The 26,404-nt window shown below is 41.8% G+C and overlaps 1 protein-coding gene across 1 annotated transcript in view; it reads right to left on the bottom strand.

Annotated features, from left to right (window-relative positions):
• LOC106549062 (alpha-2-macroglobulin) overlaps positions 1-26,404 on the bottom strand; it is an 84,943-nt gene that overhangs the window by 26,549 nt on the left and 31,990 nt on the right. The window contains exons 11-21 of the mRNA XM_087707994.1: positions 24,158-24,319; positions 22,266-22,490; positions 20,610-20,673; positions 18,513-18,658; positions 16,517-16,666; positions 14,424-14,588; positions 13,339-13,402; positions 9,817-9,958; positions 6,497-6,570; positions 5,841-6,190; positions 5,092-5,218 (exon numbers count right to left, since the gene is read on the bottom strand). Of these exons, the coding sequence (XP_087564120.1) occupies positions 5,092-5,218; positions 5,841-6,190; positions 6,497-6,570; positions 9,817-9,958; positions 13,339-13,402; positions 14,424-14,588; positions 16,517-16,666; positions 18,513-18,658; positions 20,610-20,673; positions 22,266-22,490; positions 24,158-24,319 (1,669 nt within the window). The remainder of the gene's footprint in view (positions 1-5,091; positions 5,219-5,840; positions 6,191-6,496; positions 6,571-9,816; positions 9,959-13,338; positions 13,403-14,423; positions 14,589-16,516; positions 16,667-18,512; positions 18,659-20,609; positions 20,674-22,265; positions 22,491-24,157; positions 24,320-26,404) is intronic.

The raw sequence follows: 26,404 nt of genomic DNA, 5'->3' as shown, positions 1-26,404 counted from the left end.
TTTTTTTCAAAGAATTTTGAAACTAACTCTCAAAACAATTAAGATAGACATTAAGCACATGAGCAGATCATAATCCAATAACAATGACTTGGAAGGGACAGAGGAAAAGGGGGGAATGGACTTTAAATCCAAGAATATTGAAAAAAATGTTTTCAGCAATAAATGGAAAAGGAATTGACATATTTCTTCCAGGAAAATAGAAAGGAGGACGTATCATTACAGAACGTATGGGACACTTGCAAAGCATATATCAGAGGCCTTGTAAGGACATACTTAGGGAAAAAGAATAGGCAGAACAGACAAACTCAAAAGAAGTTGGAATCAGAGTACAAAAGTTTGGAGACGGAGCTGCAGAAAAATCCACAAAATGAAAAAAGTAAAAAAGTAAAAAATATGAGGGAACTACAAAAACATAAATTGAACCTGATAGAAAATGAGGACTTGGCAAATAAAATAAAATCAGCAAAACAAAACTTTTTTGAAAATGCAAATAAACCAGGATGTTGGCTGGCTTACAAGATGAAAAAGGAAAGAGAAAAAAGGCTGATAAGTCAATTGGTGGATGGAGAAGGGAATATACAACATTTAAATGAAAAAAGAGAAAAATAATTGAGAATTTCTACCATAAGTTGTATCAACATGAGAGGGTACCAGAAGGGAAAATAGGACAATATTTAGAGAAAACCAGAATAACCAAAATCCCAGAAAAATTTAAGAAGGCATTAGAAGAAAGAATTACAATAATGGAGGTAATAGAAGGCATCAAAAGGCAAAAGAAGGAGGAAGAAGGCGGGGCTTAGCAGTGAGAAGACGGAGTTTCAGGCTATTCCTGAAATTCCTCTATACCGAAGGATTTTTGGACGGGTTTTTGGACCCTAGCTGTCCCGGAGATGACAGTGAAAGGTGAGGGGAGACCCAGGACCTCAGAGACATTCGCAAAGTCTCTGGGGGGGGGGTATTAACCCCTCGTGCCAATTCCTTTCTGGATTAGCTGCGTGCTAACTGAAACTGCAGGTTGCCCCTAAGAATGGCAGAAGTGATGTCATCTGGTAAGCTGATTTTATTATTCAAGAGAGACTGTCCGCACTAAAAGCTTAAGCTAATTGAAACCAAAAAATAGAAGAATCTAGCGGCGAATTGGTCTTTTTTTTTAATGGATTTATGGCTGGTGGCTACTTTATTTCTTAAATGCTTCAAGGAACGCTTCGGCAGCCCTCCCCACTGACTCTTTCTAAGTGGATCGTAAAGTCAACCTTCTACTAATTAGCCCTTCACGATCTGACATTTTTATTACTTGGCTGTGTTTACGATCAGATAAGATTGCACAGTTTCCAGCGTGTTTCTATTTGCAATTTCTAACTGCGACACATCATGGCGTCTGAAAATACTTCTAAGTTTTCATTCCAGATTCTTTTTTCCACATGACGAGAGCTTTTTGACTCTTTTCAGAGATTGGAAAGAAAATTGGATCATCTGATATCAAAATATGAAGAAAAAACTGAGATCATTGAGTGTTTGAATGTTCCTGAAATACAAATGGAAAATGTGAGAAATGGCGTCTGGTCTATCTCAGAGGAAGAAAGGAGGGGGGGAGCTATAAAGAAGATTCATTTAAAGAGACAGAGTGCAGGAGAAATGAAAACTCCACCCTTGAGAATTAAAGTCAATTTGGAAAGTTTTACAAGCCCGGACAACATTATTATTTCATCACTGACATTCAGAGCCAAAAGGTGCGAAGATATCTTTGTCTGGACTTGCTTATAAAAACATTTGGTAAATTTATCCAACGAATGGCAATTGGATTGAGAAAATTTTGCTATTGGAGGGACACAGGCTGACAGATGGAAGAACACAATTTAAAATTAGCTAAATCTGATTACTTTAATTTGTAATAGATATAGCTGAATAATAATTGATATTGATGCTAATGTATATAATGTGGAATTGGCTGATAGATTGAAGAATACAATTGAAAACTAGCTAAACCTAATTGCTTTTTTTGTAACAGATATAGCTGAATAATAATTGATATTGATAGTAATGTATATAATGTGGAGTCGATATGATAAATAACAATTGGATATGAGAAAACATTTTTGGATTATACATAAAGAGTATTAATTACAATAATTATCACTATTATAAAAACTAAATAAAATACATACAATCAAATGTTAATCAATACTGGGAAAATGTTATGATATATGATATAATTAAATATTATGGATGTTCAGCTAAAATAGGATAGGAGGATTTGATGTTAATACAGGATTTTACAAGCAAGTAAATGAAATGTCAGCATGTGTTATGGATTAATTCTTTGGCATAGCTAAGGATGAAGGATGTTTAAATAACTATAGGTAATTAAAACTGGAGGTATAATGATGCTAATATGGTAAACATTTGAGTTAAGATATTTGAATTAATATGAGTTAATGGAAGAGAAGCACCAAAGCGTGTTGTAACCAGTTGATATACTTCTTCTTTTTTATAATAGATACCTGTGTTCTGGTTTTTTTCCTGCCTTGTCCTTTGTCGTTTTTGTCTTTTTTTGTTCTTTTTTTTTTTGCCTTTTCTTTTTGATTCTTTCTTTTCCCACTGGTGTGGGCAGGTATTGTTCAAGATTATCACTTGTATTAATATTTTTAAATAATAATTACAGTCAAATGAAAATGGATATATAATAATGCTTGAGTTAATATGAGTTATGTTTGTTGACCGTGGAGGATCTGTAATCGATTGATACATTTTCTACAGATGTAAAGAAAGATGCTGTACTTGTTTCAATTAAAATTAAAAAAACATTTATTTAAAAAAAAGGCAAAAGAAGGGGAAAACACCAGGACCAGATGGATTATCAGCAGAACTGTACCAAACACTACAAGAAGTATTAAGCAAGGTAATGTTGGAACTATTCATTGACTTATTAAGGGAGGCAAAAATGCCAGAAACATGGATGGAGGCATATAATGCTTATACTAAAGAAGAGTCAGATCCACAACAAGTGAAGAACTATAGACCTATTTCACTATTAAATGTGGATTATAAAATTTTTGCATCAATAATGGCAGAAAGAATTAAGAGACTTTTAAATGAATTTATAAACATTCACCAAAATGGATTTCTCCCCAAGAGACAGATCAGAGACAATATGCAAATTGTTTTGAACATGAAAACTAGAAAAGCAAATGGCATTGTTATTTCAGGATGCTCAAAAGGCCTTTGATAATGTGAACTGGCAATTCATGATAATGCAACTTCAAATGATGGGATTTGGTGAGGGATTCATAAAAATGAAGATGAGGTCAAGGTTGATTCAGCCTTCCATCCTTCCGAGGTGGGTAAAATGAGGACCCAAAATTGTTGGGGGTAATAGGCTGACTCTGTAAACTGCTTAGAGAGGGCTGTAAAACACTGGGAAGCGGTATATAAGTCTAAGTGCTATTGCTATGATGGTGATGATGTAGTAAGGGTACGTAGAAAGAACCAAGAAAAAATTGGGCAAAGAGAACCTGCTAAGGGGAATGGTCAGATAAGATACAATAGACCCTGCAGCTGGATAGTGAGGAGAGCAAGAGGATCTCTATAGCATTGGTGGCTAACCTCTTTGGCATCAAGTGCCAAAATGGGAGCATGTGCATGCCAAAAAGGCATCAAGTGCCAAAATGTGTGCACGCACATGCACATGTGTGGGAAACTGGAAGCTCAGTTTCCCGGCGCATGGATGTACAACAGCCACCTGGTCTTCTGGTTTCTCATGTGCATGTGCACATGAAGACCAGCTGGCCACCACGTGCATGCATGCCAGGAAACTGCTCTTCCGGTTTCCGATACTCTCACGTGGGCGAAGACCAGCTGCCTGATACACGCACCAGAACTCTGAAGACCAATGGGCAACAGTTGCATGCCAATTCCAACAGGTACATCATTGCTTTACTACAGTGGTGAATTCCAGATCCTGTTGCAACCAGCGCGCACCTGCATACTTACCACCTGTGATGCTCCAGCTGATTGACGGAGCATCGCGCAGGTGCCGTATGCTCCGTGTGCGTGCTCGGAAGCCCTGAACAGCTCAAATACTGGTAAGGAGAGCAGGCGGGAGTGTAGGCCCTCCAGAGCACCGTACTGGAATGGTACCTGGTCCTCAAATAGGCACCAGTACGCCCGTACCGGGGCGTACCACCTGAACCCACCACTGGTTTACTATCACGCCTCTATTTCTCGGGCTCTAAAGGAGGCAGCAGGAGAATTGAACTTTCAGACTTGTAAGACTCATGTCAGCCTTACTAGGTAGATCAGGCAGGAAACACAACTTGATGCACTAATTATATTTCACTATAAATCTACATTAGTAGAATCTTGTATGTAGAATCTAGTACAGATCTCTCACTTTACAGCCCAAGAAACTAGAGAGGATCTCTTCTGAGCCTCTTGCCCTGCCTTCTGTACACCTGTGGGTGATTTGGATTTGGATTTAACTTTATTTGTATGCCGCCCTTTTCCCTGGGGGGACTCAGGGGGGCTCACAATTCAGGGGGAGGGAAGGACAAAACAAGTTATACACATGAAGACAATACATCGTTAAAAAGCACAACAGTCATACTATTCGGGTGGGGTTGAAGTCTTTAGCCCAAGGCCTGTCGGGACAGCCAGGTTTTAAGGGGTACGCGGAAGGTCTGAAGGGTGGTGAGGGTACGAATCTCCATGGGGAGTTCGTTCCATAGGGTCGGAGCAGCCACCGAGAAGGCTCTCCTCCGGGTAGTTGCCAGTCGGCATTGACCGGCTGATAGAATTTGGAGGAGGCCTAATCTATGGGATGTTATTGGCCTAGTGGAGGTAATTGGCAGTAGGCGGTCTCTCAAGTACCCAGATCCAATACCATGAAGGGCTTTGTAGGTGACAACTAGCACCTTGATGCAGTCTCCTAGTTGACCATACCCTAGGCAGTGTCTCTTTGCCCAGTCTCCCAAGGTCTTTCTCACATGCATTACAATCCTTAGGAGGAAATGATATAATTAAAACTCTGCTCCTTGATTTACGTTACACATGGAGGGTCTAAGTAATGGCTCCACTATTAGAGTTGCCTCTTACCTAGAATTTTAGGGGTCATCAACCATGACACCGTTTGTCTTCCGTTTGCACAGATACAATAGGAATCCTCCATCTTCTCCATCGGAAATGCCTCAAAGTCATCAGAAGGAGTCAGAGATATTCTGACCTGTCCATTTGAAAAGAAAAAATAGTTCAATGGGAAATCTATACATCCCACCTGCAGTGCAGAGAAAAAGCTCATAATCATCATTTCCCATGAGGCTCCTGTGAGCCTTACAAAAAGGCCCTGAAAACATGGTGTCTTCAGCAACATTGGGGATCCCACGGGGAGCCTGCACAATGGTCATACTATCATTAGGTGAATGTTCCTCTCCCCCAATTTTGCTTTTATTTATTTGTTAAGTTTTTAACACCTGTGAGAGTGTCTGAATATTTGTTTGCTTGTTGGACTTTTATGCCACCATCTTCTCTATACATATACACACGCATACACACACACATATACCAGGGACGTGCAGTCACTAAAGGCAGGGGAGGCGTGGCCTCACCAGTCATGAGGAAAAGGAAAGAATTTTAAAGAATTTTTTAAAAATAATTAAAGCCAAGGTAGTTGCTACCAGATTCACAGTGACTTGGAACAGTGTGTAGTGTTAACTATAGGAGGAGGCCAGAGAAAGAGGGGCCTCCTGTGCATAAGCAATTTTTTGCCTTTTAAGGGTTAAGCAAGGGTTAACAAGCAAAAAATTTCATATAGGAAGGTCCCACAGCAGTCATTAAACACTCCTTACCCGGATGCAGGAAGTCAGGTAGGAGGAGACGGTAGCATTGAGTAGGAAGGCTTCTCCTCGCACCAGAGAGTATGGGAAGGTGAATTTAATAAAGAACGCCTTGGAAGTCTGCAGAAATGTGGGCTGGGCGAGGTCAAAGCCTGTGTCTGCTGAAAGACAGAAAGCTCCAACTTTCCATTTGGTGATGGTGCCCGGGATGGTCACAGGAACAGCAATCTCTTCAGGTTCTTCAGATACAATACTCTTTCTACTAGAACTATGGACTTGAGAATGGCTATTTCTTTGAGAACCACTGTAGGACACAAGAGAATAGAAAGTGAGGGAAGCAGTCCACTGCAGGTAGTCCTCGACTTACAACCATTTATGACCATTTTCACACTTACGATCATTGCCATCTCTTCATGGTCATGTGATCAAAATTTGGACACTTCCCACAGTGAGAAACAAATGGCCTTGATATTTATTGACACACAAAAAAGCGTCCGACAATGTTAAATGGGATTTTATGTTGTTCCAGTTAAAGTACATGGAATTTTGTGAAAACTTCATAAATATGTTTAAGGCCATTTATTGCAATCAAGTGGCCAGCGTGGTAATAAATGGGGATACAACACAAAGCTTAAAAATCCAAAAAGGTGCAAGGCAAGGTTGCCCACTATCACCACTATTATTGGTATTAGTGTTGGAGGTCTTGACTAGGATAACTTGAAAAGATGAGCAAATTAAGGGTCTAGAAAGTACAAAGGAAGTATTTAAGCTCCAAGCATTTGCAGATGACCTTTTGTTATGGAAAAACCATTGTGGTCTGGTAGGAGGCTAATGGAAGTACTGGGAGAACATGGGGAAGCAGCCAATCTGAGGGTAAATAAAGAAAAAACTAAGATGTTAGTGAAAAATATGACTAATGGGCAGAAAAATGAATTGGTTGAGAGAATAAACATTCAAGTAGGAAAGAAAGTGAGATATTTAGGAATACAATTAACGGCGAGATGCGTAACACTCAAAGCAGATAATTACAATAAACTACTTGATAAAATTAAGGCGGATTTAGAATGGCTCTTCTTCATGGGGAGAATAGCAACAGTCAAAATGAACATCTTACCCAAAATACTTTTTTTATTTTAAAATATACCCATAAGATTGGAAAAAGAATATTTCAGAAATGTAAACAAAATGGTATCTAAATTTATTTGGCAAGAGGTCCAGAATTAAATTGAAACTTTTACAAGAGTCCAAGGGTCTTGTGATCCCTTTTCGTGACCTTCAGACAAGCACAGTCAATTTCGTGGGTGGAAGCCATTCACTTAACAACCCTGTCACTAATTAACAAGTTGTCAAATGGGGCAAAATTCACTTAACTGTCTCGCTTAGCAAGAGAAATGTTGGGCTCAGTTGTGGTCCTCAGTCACTCCCTGCAATGAACTCCATCAAGGCGACATAGGATAATCGCTCACGCTGATTACAAGGAGCCGCTTAACCCCAGTGATGGGTTTCAAAAACTTTTAGAATCTAGTCTGTAGGTGCGGCCTGTTATGTGGGAGCGGCTCAGTGGTCATGTGATCAGGTGGGAGTGGCCAAGTTGGAAAATGGGGTGAAACTCATTTAACGAGGCTCTTGCTAGCAACCAAAATTTTGGGCTAAATTGTGATCATAACTTTTCTTTCTTTTTTTTCTTTCTTTTTCTTTCTTTCTTTTTTCTTTCTTTCTTTCTTTCTTTCTTTCTTTCTTTCTTTCTTCTTTCTTTCTTTTTTTCTTCCTTTTGCCTCTCCCTCCCTCTTTCTTTCTTTCTTTCTTTCCTTTCTTTATTTTTCTTTCCTTCCTTCCTTTCTTGTCTCGGTCTCTCTCTCCCTCTTTCTTTCTTTCCCTCCTCTTCCTCTTCCTCTCTTTCTTTCTTCCTTCTTTCCTTCTTTCTTGTGTCTCTGTCCCCCACTTTCTTTCTTTCTCTTCTTTCCTTCCTACTTTCCTGTGTCTCTCTCCCCACTTATTTTCTTCCTTCCTTCCTTTTTTCTTTTTTGTGTCTCTCTCCCCCACTTTCTTTCTTTCTCTTCATTCCTTCATTCCTTCTTTCTTGTCTCTCTCTCTCTCTCCAACTTTCTTTCTTTCTTTTCTGTCTTTTTCTTCCTTCCTTCCTTTCTTGTGTCTCTCCCTCTCTCTTTCTTTCCTTCCTTTCTTTTCCTCTTTCTTCCTTCCTTCTTTCTTGTATCTCTCCCCCACTTTCTTTCTTTCTCTTCCTTCTTTCCTTCCCTCCTTCCTTCTTTCTTGTGACTTTCTCTCCCCAACTTTCTTTCTTTTTCTTTCCCTCTTTCTCTTTCTCATTCTTTCCTTCTCTTTCTTTCTCTTTCTATCTTTGTCTCCCTCTCTCTCTCTCTCACACACACACACACACACATACATACACACACACACACCATTTCCCTCATGTCTGCCACTGGACAGCTCTCAAAGAGAAGTGTAAGGACTGCTGCCTTGTGAGAGGGTTGGACTAGATTACCTCCATGTTTTCTTGCATCTATGTGTGTTCTCTGTCCCATTTAGTCACAAACAGCCCCATTCAATTTAAAGCTGGTTGCTGTTTCTAGGAGGCACAGAGCCCTGGGGGAATCTGGTGGGGTAGGTGCATCCCAGTTTTTCCTCCCTCTGCATGGATTCCCCCCCCCCATTGGAAACAAGGCAGCTGTCAAAGATAAGGGAGCACACGCCACGTGGGCTTCTCCCAATCCTCCACTCTGGCAAAGGAAGTAGGTGGACAGGGCAAGCCTGATGCAGACAGGTGGGGCAAGTGAGCAAGCAGCGACTGGGCAGGCGTGGGGAGCGAGCAAGGGAGCAGGCCATGGGAGGGAGTGTTCCAGTACACAGCCTCCGGAAGAACAGGTACAGGAAGACATGCTAAATTTTACGAATGAGTACGGGTGTACTGGTGCGTACCGGCTGAAACCCACCCCTGCTTAACACTTGCTTGAAGTTATGTGTCCCCCACCCCAAAGCTACACATTTTCAAAGTTATAATGGCTGCACACATGCGCATTCACATGCACAAACCCACCAATTTCATTATTACATTTTGGGCACTTGGCAACCAGCGTCCTCAGGGGTCACATGACTGAGATTTGCAGTGGGTTTTTTTGCTGATTTCTGGCATTTAGTTCTGGTCTCCAGCAAGCAACCCCCATTGGGGAAAAATGATTTTTTTTTAACAATCATAGTATTTGTTTAATGACCATGGCCAAAAAAATCAGGGCCAGGTCACTGTGCCTAAATTTACAACTGCAATGATTTATGACCAGAATTCCATGCTCAATTAGGATTATAAATTTAGCACAAACCATACATTGGGGTGGGGGAGGATAGCAGCATAAAAAATTGCTCAGTCCTGGAGCAATGAATCAGGTATCTAACACAATAATACAGGTTGACCTCAACTTACAGCAGTTCATTTAGTGACTATTCAAAATTACAACGGCACTGAAAAATGTGACTTATGACCATTTCTCAAAGTTACGACCTTCGCAGCCTCCTCATTGTCATGTGGATGAAAAGTCAGATGCAGCTGACGTCTCCTGGTGCCTTCCAGAAATATTGGATTACGACTGCCTTGGTGCTCAGCCAAGCCAGCTCAAACTTGCCATGGGGAAGGATGGGAGGGGGGAATCTATAGCCCTCCATGCTTGGAAGCCCATCCCCTAGGTTGGAGAAATTGGTCTCCATGGGAATCTCTTAGGCCCGTGCCAGAGGTGGCGTGCAGAGCCTTCTTTGCAGGCACGGGAGCTGATGCCCCAGCTCTGCTGTGCATGGGCATGCGACACCCGCTGGCCAGCTGGTCTTCGGGTCTCTGCTCTTCATGGAGGATGGGGTGCCTGCACGGAGGATGTGTGCAGGATGCACGTCATTGGATTTTGAGGATGCACACATGTGCACTTTGGGCACTCAGTGCTGAAACAGTTAGCCATCACAGTCTTAGTCTATGCCATCCACTTACTTTATAATAACCACGTCCCATATCCACGTTTCAGGAAAGAAGTGCCGAGGTGTCCTTTTAGGGGCAGCCTCAACCTGAGGAGTGGCAGCATCAAAAGCAAATCCAGGGACTGGTTGGAACCATTCTCCGGAGAACATAAAACCTAGGAGGAACAAAATTTGGAAGAAGTTCAAACTTTACTGGCATCACTGTAATACAGAGAGAAAGCCATTTGATGAGTTGCACTTGGAGGTTACTAGTCCCTCCTCTCCCAGGTCCAGTTTTGGTCTTTGTCTGCATAAATTCATGGCGGATGACTGGAGGCTTTCAGACATTTGAGCAACGGGGAAACAATGTCCAATATTTCACCACTGGAAGCCTCAACCTTTCCACCTTCTTTGCTTCATGGGACTCTATACCAGAGTTCAAACCTCACCTGTTAGATTCCCCCGTAAACTCCATCCTCTTTGTCATGGTTACTATCTATCCCACAATTAAAATTGTTGTTTGATATCTAAGTATAGACACTCATTTTGTGTGGCTGTGGTATTATTACTATCCTTTCTATCTTTTCTACTGCCCATTCTTACTGGCATCGTATTGTGATTATTATGTAAATGAAGACTCAATCATCCAAGCCAGAAGTATGTAAAAAAAGTTACATTGTGGCAAACTGGACCAAAGTCCTACTCAATTACTCTTTGACTTTCTGCCTAACCCAAACGTTTCCTTTTGGCATAAGGAGTTAAACCTTGATGAGTAATGAAACATCTCAGTTTAGTAAACTTTGGTCCAGTTGCCATGATTTAATCTTTTTACATATTATGATTATTGTTACTCTGTTGCTTTCATGTACGTTGAGAACTGTTATACCACAGACAAATTACTTGTGTGTCTAATCATACTTGGCCAAATGAAGTGTTCTTTTCTGTTCTACTCCACTCCATTCTATTCTAATTAATATCAACCTCTCAGAATTCTATTCTATTCTCTTCTATCTAATTGATGCGAGGAGGGGGGAGGGAGGAAACCAGAAACTAACAAGATGGTGGCTGCAATTGGGCGATCAAAGTCATACCTCTTTAAATGGACAGACATAAAAAAGAGAAAGGCTTCAAAAGTTATCAAATACAAATGAGAGAATAGGAAAAAAACTGGAATACTTAGAGCATCTAACAGCAAAATATGATGAAAAAATTGATGATGATTATCAAATGCAAAATGAGGTGATTGAAACCCCAAAAATCAAAGTGGAAAATGAATATAAAGAGATTAAACCTGCTGATATTTATGGCAATTGATTTGTTTTTGAAAATGGAAAGAATGGAATATTGAAAGAAGAATTAAATGGAGAGGAAATCTATCCCAAAGGGCAAGATATAGAAGAAGAAGAAGAAAAAGAAGAAGAAGAAGAAGAAGAAGAAGCAGAAGAAGAAGAAGAAGAAGAAGAAGAAGAAGAAGAAGAAGAAGAGGAAGAGGAAGAGGAAGAGGAAGAGGAAGAGGAAGAGGAAGAAGGAGGAGGAGGAGGAGGAGGAGGAGAAGAAATTAAAGAATTTATGGACTATGAAATTTTATTGGCAAAAATATTGATAACACTGCTGACAATCAAAGACAAACAGAGTAAGGAAATAGAAAGAGGGCATCAAGATTATATGAGAGATCTTACAAACAAGGAGTTGCTAAGAGAAGTCCATACAAAGTTGATCAAGAAGCTGTTTAGAAGATTAGTACCACAAATGGCAAAAGATATGAGATTGGTTTGTTACTGGAAAGATACAGGTTGATAGATGGAAGAGTATAATTTAAAACTAGTTAAACTTAGTGAAATTTAGTGATAATAGGTATAGTTAAACAAAAAATTGATAATGATAATAATGTATACAATGTGTAGTGTTATGATAAGCAATAATTGGATATGAACATTGAATGATACCCATGAAGGGAAGATCAGAAATCCTTTTGGATTATATCTAAAGGTTAATTTAAAAAAGAACTAAATTAGATACAGTTAAGGTTTGATTATTAGGGGGGAAACGTTATGATATAGGATATAGTCAAATAAAGAAGGGAAAATGATAATAATTTTTATATATGTATGGGTACAACATAAGGAAACTGGATGTAAATTGTAAACAGTGATTTGGAAAGGAGGATTAGAAAAGTCTGTTATTAAATATTATGGATGCTTAGCTAGAACAGGACATAAGGATTCAGTGTTATTGGAGGATTCTAGAAATAGTAAATGAAATGCAGTATGTGGTTATGTATTAAATTTTGGTATATTTTATGATGAAGGACGTTTAAACAATTATGGTCAAATAAAAGTAGAGGTATGATGATAGTAACATGTATAAAAATATGAGTTAAAATACTTGATTTAATATGAATTATACTTGATGACAGTGGAAGAGATGCACGAAAGCCTTTTGTAACCAACTGATACACTTTGTACAGTATGTAAAGAAAGAAGATTCTATGTGTTATGTTTGTTTTGAAAATTAAAAATAAAAAAGAAATGTTTAAAAAAGAGAGGGAGAAAAGCTTCACACAGACAGGTCTAGTTGCCATCTTGCCATTTTTTTAAAAAAAAACACCTTTTCTTCAAATATCATTTACTGAGGGGGGTTTTCTTAACGCTAACCCTGAGAATTATGCTTTGTTTAGTGGTGGGCTTTTTTAGCCTATTGATGCTTTAATGGAAGGAGAATCTGTTGCTTTATATTTATTTATATTTATTTATGGTACGTGTCTCTGTACAAGTCAGGATTTGGGTCCTCAACAAGTTAGGAATAGCAAAAGCACTGGTGAGATTTGAACTGCTGGCAGTCGGCAGAATTAGCCTGCAATACTGCATTCTTACCACCGTGCCACTAGGGCTCTTCTCAATTGCTTAAGAGACTTCAGGAAAAGGATTTGGGGACATCAAGAGAAAGTAATTGGCATTGCCCATGTGGTGACATCATTTGTAACAATAACACGGGGCAGATCATGTGAATTCTAGGGTACAGAAAAATGAAACAACAAAGCTGGAAGGGACCTTGGAGGTCTTCTACCTGCTGCTTAAGCAGAAGACCTTACACCATTTCAGACACGTGGTTGGCCAATCTCTTCTTAAAAATCTCCAGTTCTGGAGAACCCGGAACTTCTGAACACAAGCTGTTCCACTGGTTAATTGTTCTAACTGTCGGGAAAGACCTCCTTATTTCTAGGTTGGTCCTCTCCTTAATTAATTCTCCACCACTGATTCTTGTCTTGCCTTCAGATGCTTTGGAGAATAGATTGACACCTCCCCTCTTCTTTGTGGCAGCCCCTCAAATATTGGAAGACCACTACCCTAATCCTTCTTTTCATTAGACTAGAGTAAACATACCCAATTCCTGCAACAAAGGAACAACTCCCTCTCAACCCCTCTGGAACAGAGGGACATAGAATCAAATCTCAGCTGTTGGGGTCTCCATCCATGCAAGAGTTCCAGAACTCAATCCTGGAAGTAGCTTGATTGTAAAAGATCCCTTATCACTTTCTCCCCACTCCAGTTCTTACCGACGAAAGGGCAGAAACTTGAGATGCGTAGCCTGGTGTTGGTAAAAATGTTCACGCCGAAGTCCTACCAGATGAAGCAAAGAGTCACTGAGGAACAGCCCTTTCTGCTCATGAAAACTAATGATCATTGTTTATTCTCAGTACGTTCAATGTACCCAACCTTAAGGAATATATTATTTTCCAAACCGATTTTTTTTTCCATAATGCTGCATCCTCTGTACATATCGCTGCCCATTTGGGTGGCGCTTAAAGGGACAGACAAGCAACTGATGGAAATTGGCAATACTGCACTGTGCGATTACAACTCTTAACTCTTGGTGCAGTGATCCACTTAACAACTGTGGCAAGTAAAGTCATAAAATAGGGCAAAACTCACTTAACAAATGTCTCCCTTATCAATAGAATTTTGGGCCTCAGTTATGGTCATAAATTGAGGACCACCTCAGGGGTGAAATTCAGCAGGTTCTGACAGGTTCTGTAGAACTGGTAGCGGAAATTTGAGTAGTTCAGAGAACCAGCAAATACCACCTTTGGCAGGCCCCAGAGTGGGCTGGGAATGGGGATTTTCAAGTATCCTTCCCCTGCCATGCCAACCAAGCCACACCCACAGAACCGGTAGTAAAAAAATTGAATTTCACCATTGGACTACCTGTAAGGTCAGATTAAATCTCAGGGCAAATGTTTAAGAAGGACAAATTATTAAGAAAATAAGGAAAGTGTATCGTGAATGAAGGTGAAGATATGTATCCCAGGATAATGTTGCAGGATCCAATCTCGGTCAGTTATCAGGACAAGAGATTTTGTCTTCCAAGCTTTCAGATTCATGCTGGCGCCCATCTTCAGGGAACATATCTCTACCAGAACGTGTGCTGGTTTCCTGAGGATGGGCTTCAGCACGAGACCCAGAAGACAAAACCTCTGGTCCCTGTGACTGACCCAGATTGGATCCTGTAAGGAAACTATATCTCTATGGATCTGCCCAGGAATATACCAGTAATCTACTTCAGCTCAGAAGATAACGTACTACTCACTTCTTGCTTAATGAGAGCACCTCCCATGTGGGGAATCATAGATTTGATGCTTACCCAGAATGTGTTGTAAATATCCCCATTTTCAGGGAGAAAATGCCCTAGGCCGCCAATTCTTTTACCCCTGGATGGTTCTTCTGTAGGACAGGGATAAAAAGTGAATATATCCCTTAAGCGGTCAGTAAGGAAGATGTAGTCCTTCTTGGGAATGAAGTTGTAAACCTGAAATCAGAAAGACTGCAAATGAGGATGTAGATTTGGGCTAGAGGAACTTCCAGCCCATCAAGCTATCATCCAATGAAACAGACTGTGCAATAGCAATAGCACTTAGACTTATATACCGCTTCGTAGTGTTTTACAGCCCTCTCTAAGTGGTTTACAGAGTTAGCCTATTGCCCCTAACAATCTGGGTCCTCATATTTACCAATCTCAGAAGGATGGAAAGCTGAGTCAACCTTGAGCCGGCCTGCAGTACCTGCTTTCTAACCACTGCACACCACCCTGGCTCTTGATAGAATGGGAGAATGACCTTGGGAGGTGAGAGAAGGCAGAGAAATGAGATAAAAGAAGGACAAACCTGAAGCTGAGTAGTGGACAGAGAAAGAAATGTAGAGAGGATCCACCCTAATCAATCAGGTGGTAAAAAGAGACAGCAGGCGAGTTGTACTTTCAAACCTGCAAGGTTGATATCAGCTTCTCAGGTTCAGCAGACCAAACAATAAGCACAATAAGATCAGTTAATTGTAAGGCCACATTAATAGAATCTTGCAAGTCTGAAAGTTATCCGGCCACATCTTTTTAGCAATTGAACAATTAGGGCAGATCCCTTCCACGTTTCTTTCTCTGCTCATTACTTCGTTTCGGGCTCCTTAGGCAGAATCTTTTCTGTCTGTCTTCCAAGGTCATTCTCACGTTCCATTACAAGCCACCCCATGAAATGATGAGTTCTCTTTTACTGGAAATCTCAAAGCAGAGGCCATCTTGGTCTTCTGGCCAAGGTGATCCAGATGATTCTACATTGAGACACCTCTGAGACAGGCTGGGTTAAGAATTCAGGAGTGATCCAAGCAAGCATCTATTATTGATGGAGAACCAGAATTTGGCTTCTTAGTCTGCGTCCTTCCCCAGGACTCCACACTGGCTCTGGGACTCTGTGTCAACTTCAAAGGGAGATTTTGCTGATTGTAGCCATTGCCACTTCTCAGCTGCCACAGAGTCGGGTGGAGTGGGGTGAGGGATGTCATTTCCAGACAGCAACAAGAAATCGTTCCCTGGGAACCAAGGTTGTCTAACCAGATGTTCTACTAAGACTTGGGCAGTTTTCCATAACAACAATTGGACATTTAATTGGACAACATGACCTGCAATTATGGGGAGGGAGGGAGATTCTATTCTTTAATTATGTGAAAACCATGGAAACTAGTTAGAGTTGGTTTTGCTTCAGTCTGTGCTGACATGATATACTCAATAAAGTTTAGCATAGATTGGATCATCTCAAGCTTTCTTGGATAGTTGGTTTTGTCAGTCAGAACCTTGACACTCTGAAAACTGACTCAAAGTTCCTCAGGAATTCTATTTCTAATCCATTACTTTCACCAAAGTAGTGTGTTCACCACAACTTTGCATTATGGCAAATCTCTGGACTGTGATATTGGGCTACCCTCGGTCCATATGCTTTGTCTTTCTATTTTCCCTACATTTTCTTCCCCTAAAATTAATTTATGGACAATTTTCTTTGCCTCTCCTTCCCTGCATTCCTCCCCTACCTTCTTAAATTTAGTTCTGACTGCTATCTTCTGGTGTAAATTGTAAATAAACGGCTAAAAGTGATCCTATTTGAAGTACGTTTCTATAGACAAGTAAATCTTGGGATGAAACCAGCAGGAGCTGAGGTGGCGCAGAGGTTAGGGTGCAGTACTGCAGGCCACTTCAGCTGACTATTATCTGCAGTTCAGCGGTTCTAATCTCACCGGCTCAAGGTTGACTCAGCCTTCCATCCTTCCGGGGTGGGTGAAATGAGGACCCAGACTGTGGGGGCGATATGCTGACTCTGTAAACCGCTTAGAGAGGACTGAAAGCCCTATGAAACGGTATATAAGTCTAATTGCTATTGCTATATCTGGACCCCAAATGAAATAGTTAGAACTCACCTTCTCAGGGGAGAGCTCAGCTTCAGGTTTCAAGAGAAAGACACTCTGGTCAACGGCATGGATGGCACAGAGGGAACCGGGGTTGGCTGAAAGATGGAGTTGGGTTTTCTGGCCAGGCAGACCTCCTCGCTCAGAAAACCACAGTTTGGCCTGTAAACATAAACCAGGTCTTTGAAAAAGCTACTTCCTCTCGGTGTGGAATGAATGGAAGGAGAAATTATCCAGAAGGAGAAAGTGATCCAGAAGTACTTCATGAGAAAAGTCTTGCACTCTTCCGTACACAATAGAATTCCTTATGCTACTAGCCTTGAAATTTTCAGTTTGGATAATTTAGAACTGTGTTGAGTGTGGTCAGACCGAGGTATTGCATACAAAATTATATGTAGTAATGTTTGTCAGAGTGTACACAGTGTGACTACTATTTTGAGACAACCCAGCAGCAAAATACAGTACACAGAGGTTTTTCAAGTCTCATTCCTCATCCTGACCAATTACAAGATTATGGGAAAAACATCAAACAAAGCTGGTTAATATATCAGTTGTGCCTGTGAAGCGGAACAAGAGGGGGGGATATGTGGCAGGGAACCGGAGGGAATGCTGTTAAAGCAACATCAGACAACTCAGAGTTATTCCTTGGGAATGAGCAGCCCAAGCTGTGTTCGATAGGGGAGGAAGGAATAGGAGCCAAGCCTCCGTCGATTAACGTATCTGAAGTAAAAACAGCAAATAACAGGTGGGAGGCAGGTGGATGGGCCTATCACACCCGCAATGGCTAAATTGATTAATTATGTATAAAGGCAGATATCTCTTTAATGGTAATTTTTACACTATGACGATGTTAGCAGAGGCTAATGACACCTAAGTGAATAATATATTTTAACTTCCAGAGATCACAATGGTCTGTCTCTTCTTTTATAACTACATCTGGAACTTTTTAAGATATTTCAATGTATGTATGTATGTATGTGTCCAGGTACAGATACAAGTATAGATGTGGGTGTGGGTGTATGTATGTATGTATGTATACACACACATGTACTAGGCAAAACCAGGCAATCAATCAATCTTCAACTCTAATATGGAAGCACACACAGAGAGAATACATGGAGAACTACAATGGAGATAGAGACACCCACACATGGCCTCTCTTATATAGACAGCTTCTTAAAGTGGCAGTAACCCTGCTGACTCAGTCTCATTTCATCATCTCGGTTTACAGCCTTACAGCAGCTGGTCAGCTATTAAATCATTATCACCTTAACAATGTCTTATCTGTAAATGACTTTTTCTGTTTTAATCGCAATAATACATGTGCGAACAATCACTTTAAACTCAATGTAAATCATTCTAAACTTGACTGTAAAAAATATGATTTCTGTAATAGAGTTATCAAAGTCTGGAATGCCCTATTTGATTCAGTTGTCTCAGCTGCAAATTTTCACACTTTCAGTTACAAATTGACTTCCATGGACCTTATGTCATACTTAAGTGGTCAGAAGAGGGGGTTTACATAAGTGCACTAATGTGCCTATCGTCCCTGTCATTGTATTTTTATTCTCTTATTCTTGTTCTTGTTTTTGTTTGACAAATTCCAATAAATAAAATGAATGGAATGAAGTAATCTTTGTCATGTATATTGTAATCTTGCCCTCTGTCACTAACCTCAAGCCACAATTTGACAGGATCAATGGGATTACTGGCTGATTCCCCAAAAATAGGCTTAAGTTTAGCCGATGTTTGGGGTTTTCTTTCCACTGCAACTTGGTTATGACCCACTGAGATACTGGCATTCAAGGGAACAGGTCTGGCAACAGCCTGGACAAGCTGATAGCAAAAGTGTAACTCAAGAACTATTTCTCAAAGGATCAGGAGCAAAGAAGACTTGGCGGATATTAGCATCAATAGAGTGGAGGAGCACCAGTTTAGAGAAGACCTGTTCTGGGTCATTAAGATTCTGCCTTTCTTTAACACCACAACATAAAATTCACAGTTTTACCTTGTTGGAGAAGCACTTTTCTACGGTGAAGTTTCTCGAGCCAACAACGAGTTCTCCGCTGGGCAAAATAGTGTAGAGGAGCAAGTGGATCTTAGGAGAAGTGTCGACATCCACCAAGAGATTCAAAAGGAAGTCTCCTTTGATTTCTAAAGGATGAAAGTCCCAGGTAGAGGAAAGAGAAAGAGAGTTCGAAAGAGACATATAAATTTCATTAGGTAGATAGGTAGCAGTGATGGGTTCCGGATCCCGTTGCAACTGCTATGGTTGCAAAGGGGCCTGGCGTCCTCCACATGAATGTGCGAGGTGCATGTACACATGTGCATGGCATGCACAACCGTAGTATCTGTCAACGATGCCTCAGCAAACCTCGGCGATGCTCCAGCTGCTCAGCAGAGCAGCACGCAGACGCTATATGTGCCATGCACGTGTGTGGAAGCGCCAAAGGCTTTAAAGGACAGGTAAGGAGCTTGTTTGGATGGGTGGGCCCTCCAGAGCACCGTACCAGAATGGTACACGGTGCTCCGGGCAGGCTCTGGTACACCCGTACCAGGGTGTACTCCTGCAACCCACAACTGGTAGGTAGGCAGGCAGGCAGGCAGGCAGGCAGGCAGGCAGGTAGGCAGGCAGGGAGGCAGACAGACAGACAGACAGATAGTTAGTCAGTCAGGGTTCTGACAGATGCCCTAATTAAATCCTGAGCCTCAAGCCAAGCTTCAAAAGAAATCTAATTATTTATGTGAAACCAGCTCTGACCCCGCATAATGTAAGGCCCCAATCATGACCCTGTTTCCCCCCCGCCTCCCCCCATCAATCACATTTGCTAGCGGGGCAATTTTGCTGGTTGTAGAGATCACTCCCCTCCAACCACTGTAAGTAATCCTGGGATACAGCCTTGAGAGAGATAAGTCTGGAATGTGCATCCATCTTTGGCTGCTGTGCCATTTCATCAGTTTCCCATCTCCCCTTTCCTATGGCAACTCAAGAGCAGGCCAGGGATGCTTTGCAAGTTGACATAGAGATAGATAGATAGATAGATAGATAGATAGATGGATGGATGGATGGATGGATGGATGGATGGATGGATGGATGGATGGATGGATAGAATGAATTAGTTCCAGTTGGAATACATCAGACTTCACCAGGATGACCACAACAGGCTGGGAAATGTGAGTCAAAAAAGGATCATTGAAGAACCAGGAGCTGAAGGACTTCAGCTGCTGTCTTCTTCTCAGTTGTGAGGGCTTGTCTTCTCCTCCACAATAAATGTTAGGTTTGTGGTGGCCATGATCAAGTCGGTGGTCCTTCTTGTTTCAGGGATCCATGAAGCAGCAGGTGAATCTCCCTCCAGTAACATCTCCCACTGCACAGGAGGGCAATGGACATAAAACAGGCCCCATGGCACATGCCATGGAGTCCTTCAACCCTTTGCCATCCTAAAAACCCTAAATGCTGCCTAAGACCCATGAGTCAGTGCTGTTAGTAGTGCCTTCCCATGGCTCTCCAGGGTTTCTTGACTCTGGATTGAACTTGGGGCCTTCTGGGTACCAGGTGATTGGAAACTGCATCCCATTCTCTAGCCTTTATTCGTCCACCTTGCATGTTTTGGTTATCCTTGAAAACAAAGTCACATCCGGCATGCCAGCCTGCTGACTACAAGACACTGAGGCCCTAATCCTCTCTGTGGATCTCTGAGAAGGGCCTGTCCCAGAGGAAACGGAGCATAGGCATCTGGGCAGCCTTTTAACGTAGTTGCAAAGAGGCATCACTGTGATGCCCAGCAAAAACTCAGGGTGCAGGAAGCGGCTGCGGAGATTTGGGAGAAATGACCTGTTCCTACTGCTTGAGACCATCCCTTTCCTCTGCCCAATGGCAGGGCTGGCTATGTGTGTCCACCTTCCATGCCCTGCCAGTGTGAAATCGCATATAGTGAACCCAGCTGTGAGTGGGAAAAGGAAGAGAGTTTTTCAGACATGAAAGAGGCACCCAGCATTCAGCAAGAGAGAACTGGAGCCCCATAGATGGAGACACCCTGGGAACTTCTGGGAAGCTTTTTGTCAAGCAGGAGGAGGGAGTGTAATTTAGAGGGGGAGCATTTACCTTCTCCCTGTTCCACTGGTTGCCTGTGTGTCCCTGTTCGAATGATGTTATCCCTAGCCTTGACCTGCATGAGGAAAAAAATCCTGTTAGATATGACGCCTTGGAGAAATCGATCGATCGATCGATCGATTGATCGATCAGTCAATTGATTGATTGATTTTCAACTCTAACCACTGGCTGTCAGGCTAGATATGCGGCCCCCTAGAATTGCAGAGCTGCAATTGTCTAGCTTAATCTTTTGGTTAAAAGAATAAAATAATAATTCGCCCATAATAATGGTGTTGATCAGGAATCTGGTGGATTTGATGATTGCCTGAAGGGAACATATGTTGAGGTGGCAAGGCTAAAATCCAGGCCTATGCAGGCCTTCGTGGCCATGGAAAATCCCAAAGGAAAAGACTTGCCTGTGGATTAAGCTTGTGACCAAAATCACAGAAGGCATGTTTGACTATTTTTATAATTTCTATATTTCTATATCTTATCTGTCGCATGCAAGCTTCCTCCTATGTCACCAAGCAGAAGCAAAGAAATGTATAAATATCTGCCTCAGCCTGTGTTTGGGATTCCTCCACCTTTAGGGAGAACCCATCTTTATCAGCTGAATAAACATGTTTGGCTTATCAAGACAAATCCGGACTTTGTCTTTTATTTGGAAAAAGTGCAAAAAAGCGCAACTAAGGTGATTAAAGACCTAGAGACTAGAACGTATGAAGAACAGTTGCAGGATTTGGGTTTGGCTAATCTAAATAAAACAAAGACTAGGGGGGGGACATGATAGCAGTCTTCCAGTATTTGAGAGGCTGCCACAAAGAAGAGGGGGGGTCAATTTATTTTCCAAAACATCAGAAGGCAGGACAAGAAACAATGGACTGAGGAGGAGAAAGGGAAGAAGAGGGGAAGAGCAGAGGAGAGGAAGGGGAAGGAGAGAAGGGAAAGGAAAGGAGGAAGGAGAGAAGAAAGGGGGGAAGGAAGGAGGGAAGGAAGGAGAGAAGGAGAGAAGAAAGGAGGGAAGGAGGGAGGGAAGGAAGGAGGGAATGAAGGAGAGAAGGAAGGAGGGAAGGAGAGAAAGAGAGAAAAAAGGAGGGAGGGAAGGGGGAGGGAGGGAGGGAAGGAAGGAGGGAAGGAAGGAGAGAAGGAGAGAAGAAAGGAGGGAAGGAGGGAAGGAAGGAAGAAGAAGTAGGATTGTTGTAAAATAAGATGGGTGTATGGGATGGTAAGAAAGCAATTTCAATTATATTGTCAACTGCAGGGGAGAAAAATTGTTACAAATACATATTATTAATAACAGTTATAAGATTATATAATTGTGAATGTATACATGAGAAATAAAAATTTAATAAAAAAAAACAATGGACTGAAATTAATTTAGGAGGGAAGCAACCTGGAATTAAGGAGAAACTTCCTAACAGTGAGGACAATTAACCAGTGGAACAGCTTTGCCTTTGGAAGTTCTGGGTGCTTCATCACTTGAGGTTTTCAGAAGAGACTGGACAGCCACCTGTCTGAAATGGTATAGGGTCTCCTGCTTGAGCAGAGGGGTTGTACTAGAAGACCTCCAAGGTCCCTTCCAGCTCTCTTCTGATTGATTGATTGATAGCTGTTTAACCAAGCGAAGCAAACATGCTTTGTGAATGAAGCCTTCACCTAAAGACTCACCATGTAATAGAAGACAATCTCGTCGTCTGTCTCACCATCTCGGTTAAGGATATAACGCACCCGAACTGGCTCACGGTGGCCGCAGCTTAATATCTCTGATGCAGGCTCAATATATAGGTAACTTTTGCTTGGAGAATAAAACTTGTACGGCGTGTGACTTGCTCTACCGTGACTGGGTATAATCCACTGCTTGAGAGCCTGCGAAGATTCGTCTTCATGCGTAGCCTGAGAAGAAAAGCACAGATTTAGAGAAATTAGGTGGGAGCTGGCTGAGAGTGCAAGAGAGATCGATAGACGATAGATAGGTATAGATATACGGTAGATATTCAATAGATTTAGAAATAGATAATGGATGGGTGGATGCATTGGTGGTATTTGATTTTTTTTCCTAACAGTTCTGTGGGCGTAGCTTTGTAGGTGTGGCTTCCTGGGGGTCATGTGACTGAATGGGTGTGGCCAACTTGAGGTCACTCATGGCTAAGCGCACTCAATCACATGACCCCACCACCAAGCCACGCCCACAGAACTCAGTACTCAAAAAATTGAACATACAGCTGTTGCAGTCTTTCTACCTATTATTTTCTGCCCAGGGTCTGAAGAGGCTTTGGTTCAGAATCTTTCAAAGGCCTCCTGCATGCCACCTGCTCTCCCTTCACCACACGTCACCCCACTTCCCCTCCTTCAGAAGCCCAGCCCTTACTCAAGCTTCCCGCTTCCTCCCCCATGACCGCCTCTTTCTTTGTCCCGCGACCTTATCTTCATCCCATGGCTGGTGGCAGAGGGAAAGGCAAGCCAGAGCTGAGTCATCATCGCTGGACTCCCAACAGCCTGCATCTCACCACCCACCTTGTTGCGAGATACCTGCAGCCGCCTCCTTTTCTTGGCACAAGACAATCCTTTCAACCACCACCTCTTTGCCATCTGGAACTGAGCTGGCAGTGGCATCTGTAGGCTTCTTGCACTGAAAACTACTGACTTCCGCTTCTCGAACACACCATAACACAGCTTCGGTCCTGCCCCCGCTGCCACCCTGTTCTTCGCACTGTGCACACGCATCCCATTGCCTGTTGCACCAGGATCTATTAATGTTGTTAAATTTTCCAAGTTCCCTATCCCAACACTTGCAAATTTTCTCCCAACCAGCTCTGCGTTTACCTCTCCAACCCCACCCCACCCCTTCCTTAAGCAGTAAAGGACTCAAAATCCAGCTTTGGGAGAGGAAGATCACTTGCACCTCTTTTATCTAGAACAGAGCAGGGTCAGCTCTGTTCCATACATGGACAGGAGACCACAAAGAAATCTTCTAGCCTGTGGGCAATTGAAAACACATCTGGGAAAGAGCCACAGGGAACCTTTCTTGCCATGGAGATGACAGGGTCGAGCCTGTGCGGGGATCTCAATGGTGACTTTTCAAAGGATAATATACATGGTATTTTCAGAATGAGTAAGATGGAAAATCATCTTAAAAGTTGGGAAGGAAGATAGTGACAATGAGAAAAGAGAGACAGAGGGGGAAAAGGGAGGAGCCCTAAGTACTTTTAACTAACTAACTAGAATAACTTTATTGTCACTTTAAATCTATACTAATCGGGATACATTAAAATGAAATTTCATTGCATACAGCTCTCAAAGGGTCACCGTCTCCAAAATACACTGCATAAATATGACAAAAATAATAGTAAATAAATAAATAAATAAATAATGAACAAAATATGCATATATACCCACAGTTTACAGACGGATGGCATATAGGGACCAAAGCTCTTATAGAATCTGCTAGTCCTGCTAGACATACTTCAAAATTGAAATCTCCTCCCGGAGGGGAGCAACAAAGACAAATCATCAAGTGGGAATGTCATAAAATACAGCCGTCGCAAATCGAGAAGACTAACCGTAAAAGACAAATCGTCGCCTCTGAAACCAGTGGTTTCTATGGAGAATTCAGCTCTTCCCTCAGCATCCGTCACTTGATGGAGCTGCTGGCCAGTTGCCGTCATCAAAATCTCCACTTTTCCATTGTTGATCGGTACCTCGTTGCTGTCTACCAGCTTCACCTGTGCATGAAAAGACGAATATTTCAGGATTTACCAATTCTGACTTTCCTTCAGGGACGCCAAGCTTTCCAATCAAGCAATCTTAATCTTTTCCCCATCACTACAACTCTGTGTAAAAGAGGAGACTAGCAGGGGAGATTTGAGCCTGGGAGTAGCTTTTGGGGCTGTGGCTGAGAAAGAAAGGGGACGATTTCTAAACCCAAGCAAGGAGCCGCTGAGAGATGGTGTTACAGGTTGGTTTAATAAATTGACTTTTCGCTAGGGAAAAAGGGCTTTGGGAGTTTCAGAGGAGAGCATCTGCAGGGGATGATAGCAATAGCAATAGCAATAGCCCTTCTATACTGCCCCACAGTGCTTTACATACTCTCTGGACAGTTTACAATGTTGGCATGTTGTCCCCAACCATCTGGGTCCTCAGCTGCAGGCTAACTCACTACTCATCACCAGCAATTTCGATGTCCTAAGCGACTTAATGTTGACTCAATCTTCCATCCTTCCGAGGTGGGTAAAATGAGGACCCAGATGGTTGGGGCAATAGGCCGGCTCTGTAAACTGCTTAGAGAGGGCTGTAAAGCACTGTGAAATTGTACATAAGCCTAAGTGTTATTGCTATTGCACTGAGGCATGATCGGGACTTTGACTGCCATCTTGACTTTTTGGGTCTACCACCATCATTTCCATGGATACCCCTGCTTAATAATCCTGCTAATGAACAAAGACTGAAAGGCTCCTATTGTAGACTCCAGCTTGCTTGCTTGCTTCTTCCTTCCCTCCTATTTATATTCCCCCCCCCCCTCTCTCTCTATTGATCTATCATCTATCTATCTATCTATCATCTGTTGGAAGAAATGTCCATCTGGGTTCGGTTCCAAGTGGGGAGAAAGACGCTGGAAACTTGGAGGCTGCTTGGACAGATGGTTTAGTGGTGGACAGGATCACATGGGTTTTTTGGGTCCTGGGCAAATGAGCACATGGGTGAGTGAAAGAGAAAGATTTATACCCTCTCTTAGGCTTTGGGTTTGAGTTTCCTGTTCTTGTAGCAAGGGCCCATACTCTGATTGGTTGTAGACTCCCATGTGGCCATGCATAAGGTGACCAGACGTCCCTATTTTGGTGGGACAGTCACGATTTCTAACAATTTGTCCCATGTCCCGGGGCGTTTTTAAAAAGTCCTGATTTTCTGGCTTCATGTTGAAGGCGCAGTGGATTTGATTAAGAAATCCTAACCGGGGCAAGACAAAAGACACTCTGTCTAACCTCTCTCTATGTCTCAATACTTTCATTGAAGATAATAAAACATTAAAGCAAGAAAACGGAACACCACCACCCCCCGGCCTTTTTTACCTCCTTTTATAAGAAAAGATGACCCAGTACCAGAGCTCCAGGAAATACTTTGGCTAAATAAGTAGCCAGTGTTCCTTCCTGGATTTTCTGGAGGGGAGGGGCATGGAGATTGGAGGTCGGCTCGTGTGGGAAAAATGGTGAAATATTTTTCACTCTTTTTCTTTGAAAAATATTTCCCCTGAGACTAATTTCACCATTTTAATTTGCTCAGTTCTTTGTATTAACATCTACATCATTCTGGATTGACTTGGAGTGCCTGCATGCTGGTAAGTGAGCTGGATTTTTTCTTTTATTTTTTTAATGTATTTTAAAATAATATTTTATTTATTGTGCATAGGATTTTTTAAAATAGTTTTATTCTGTGTGGATTCTTTTTTTAAATTGTCTTAGACTATTTAAAAAAAGATTCTATCCAAAATACAAAATACCAGCTGCAGTTATTCACTTAAGAACTGTGGCAAGAAAGGTGGTATAGTGACCAAAGTTACAATGGCATTGAAAAAAGTGACTGATGACCATTTTCACACTTAGCGACCGTTGCAGCATCCTCATGGTCACGTGATCAAAATTTTGATGTTTGGCAACAGTTACAATTTATATTTGTAAATTGTAGTTATGTTGAAATAAAAAAAATATTACAATACTATTTTTGCGTTGTATGAAAATTTTTGTTGCTCCGTATAAAATTTTTAATCAAGCCCCCCCCCCCCCCCGGTCAAAGGTGTCCCTCTTTACCAATCT

The sequence above is a fragment of the Thamnophis sirtalis genome, unplaced genomic scaffold (assembly GCF_051295495.1).
Source record: "Thamnophis sirtalis isolate CommonGarterSnake01/CBP01778 unplaced genomic scaffold, rThaSir2_p1.2 scaffold_3, whole genome shotgun sequence".
Lineage (NCBI taxonomy): Eukaryota > Metazoa > Chordata > Lepidosauria > Squamata > Natricidae > Thamnophis > Thamnophis sirtalis.
This window is presented reverse-complemented; position numbering and strand designations above follow the sequence as displayed.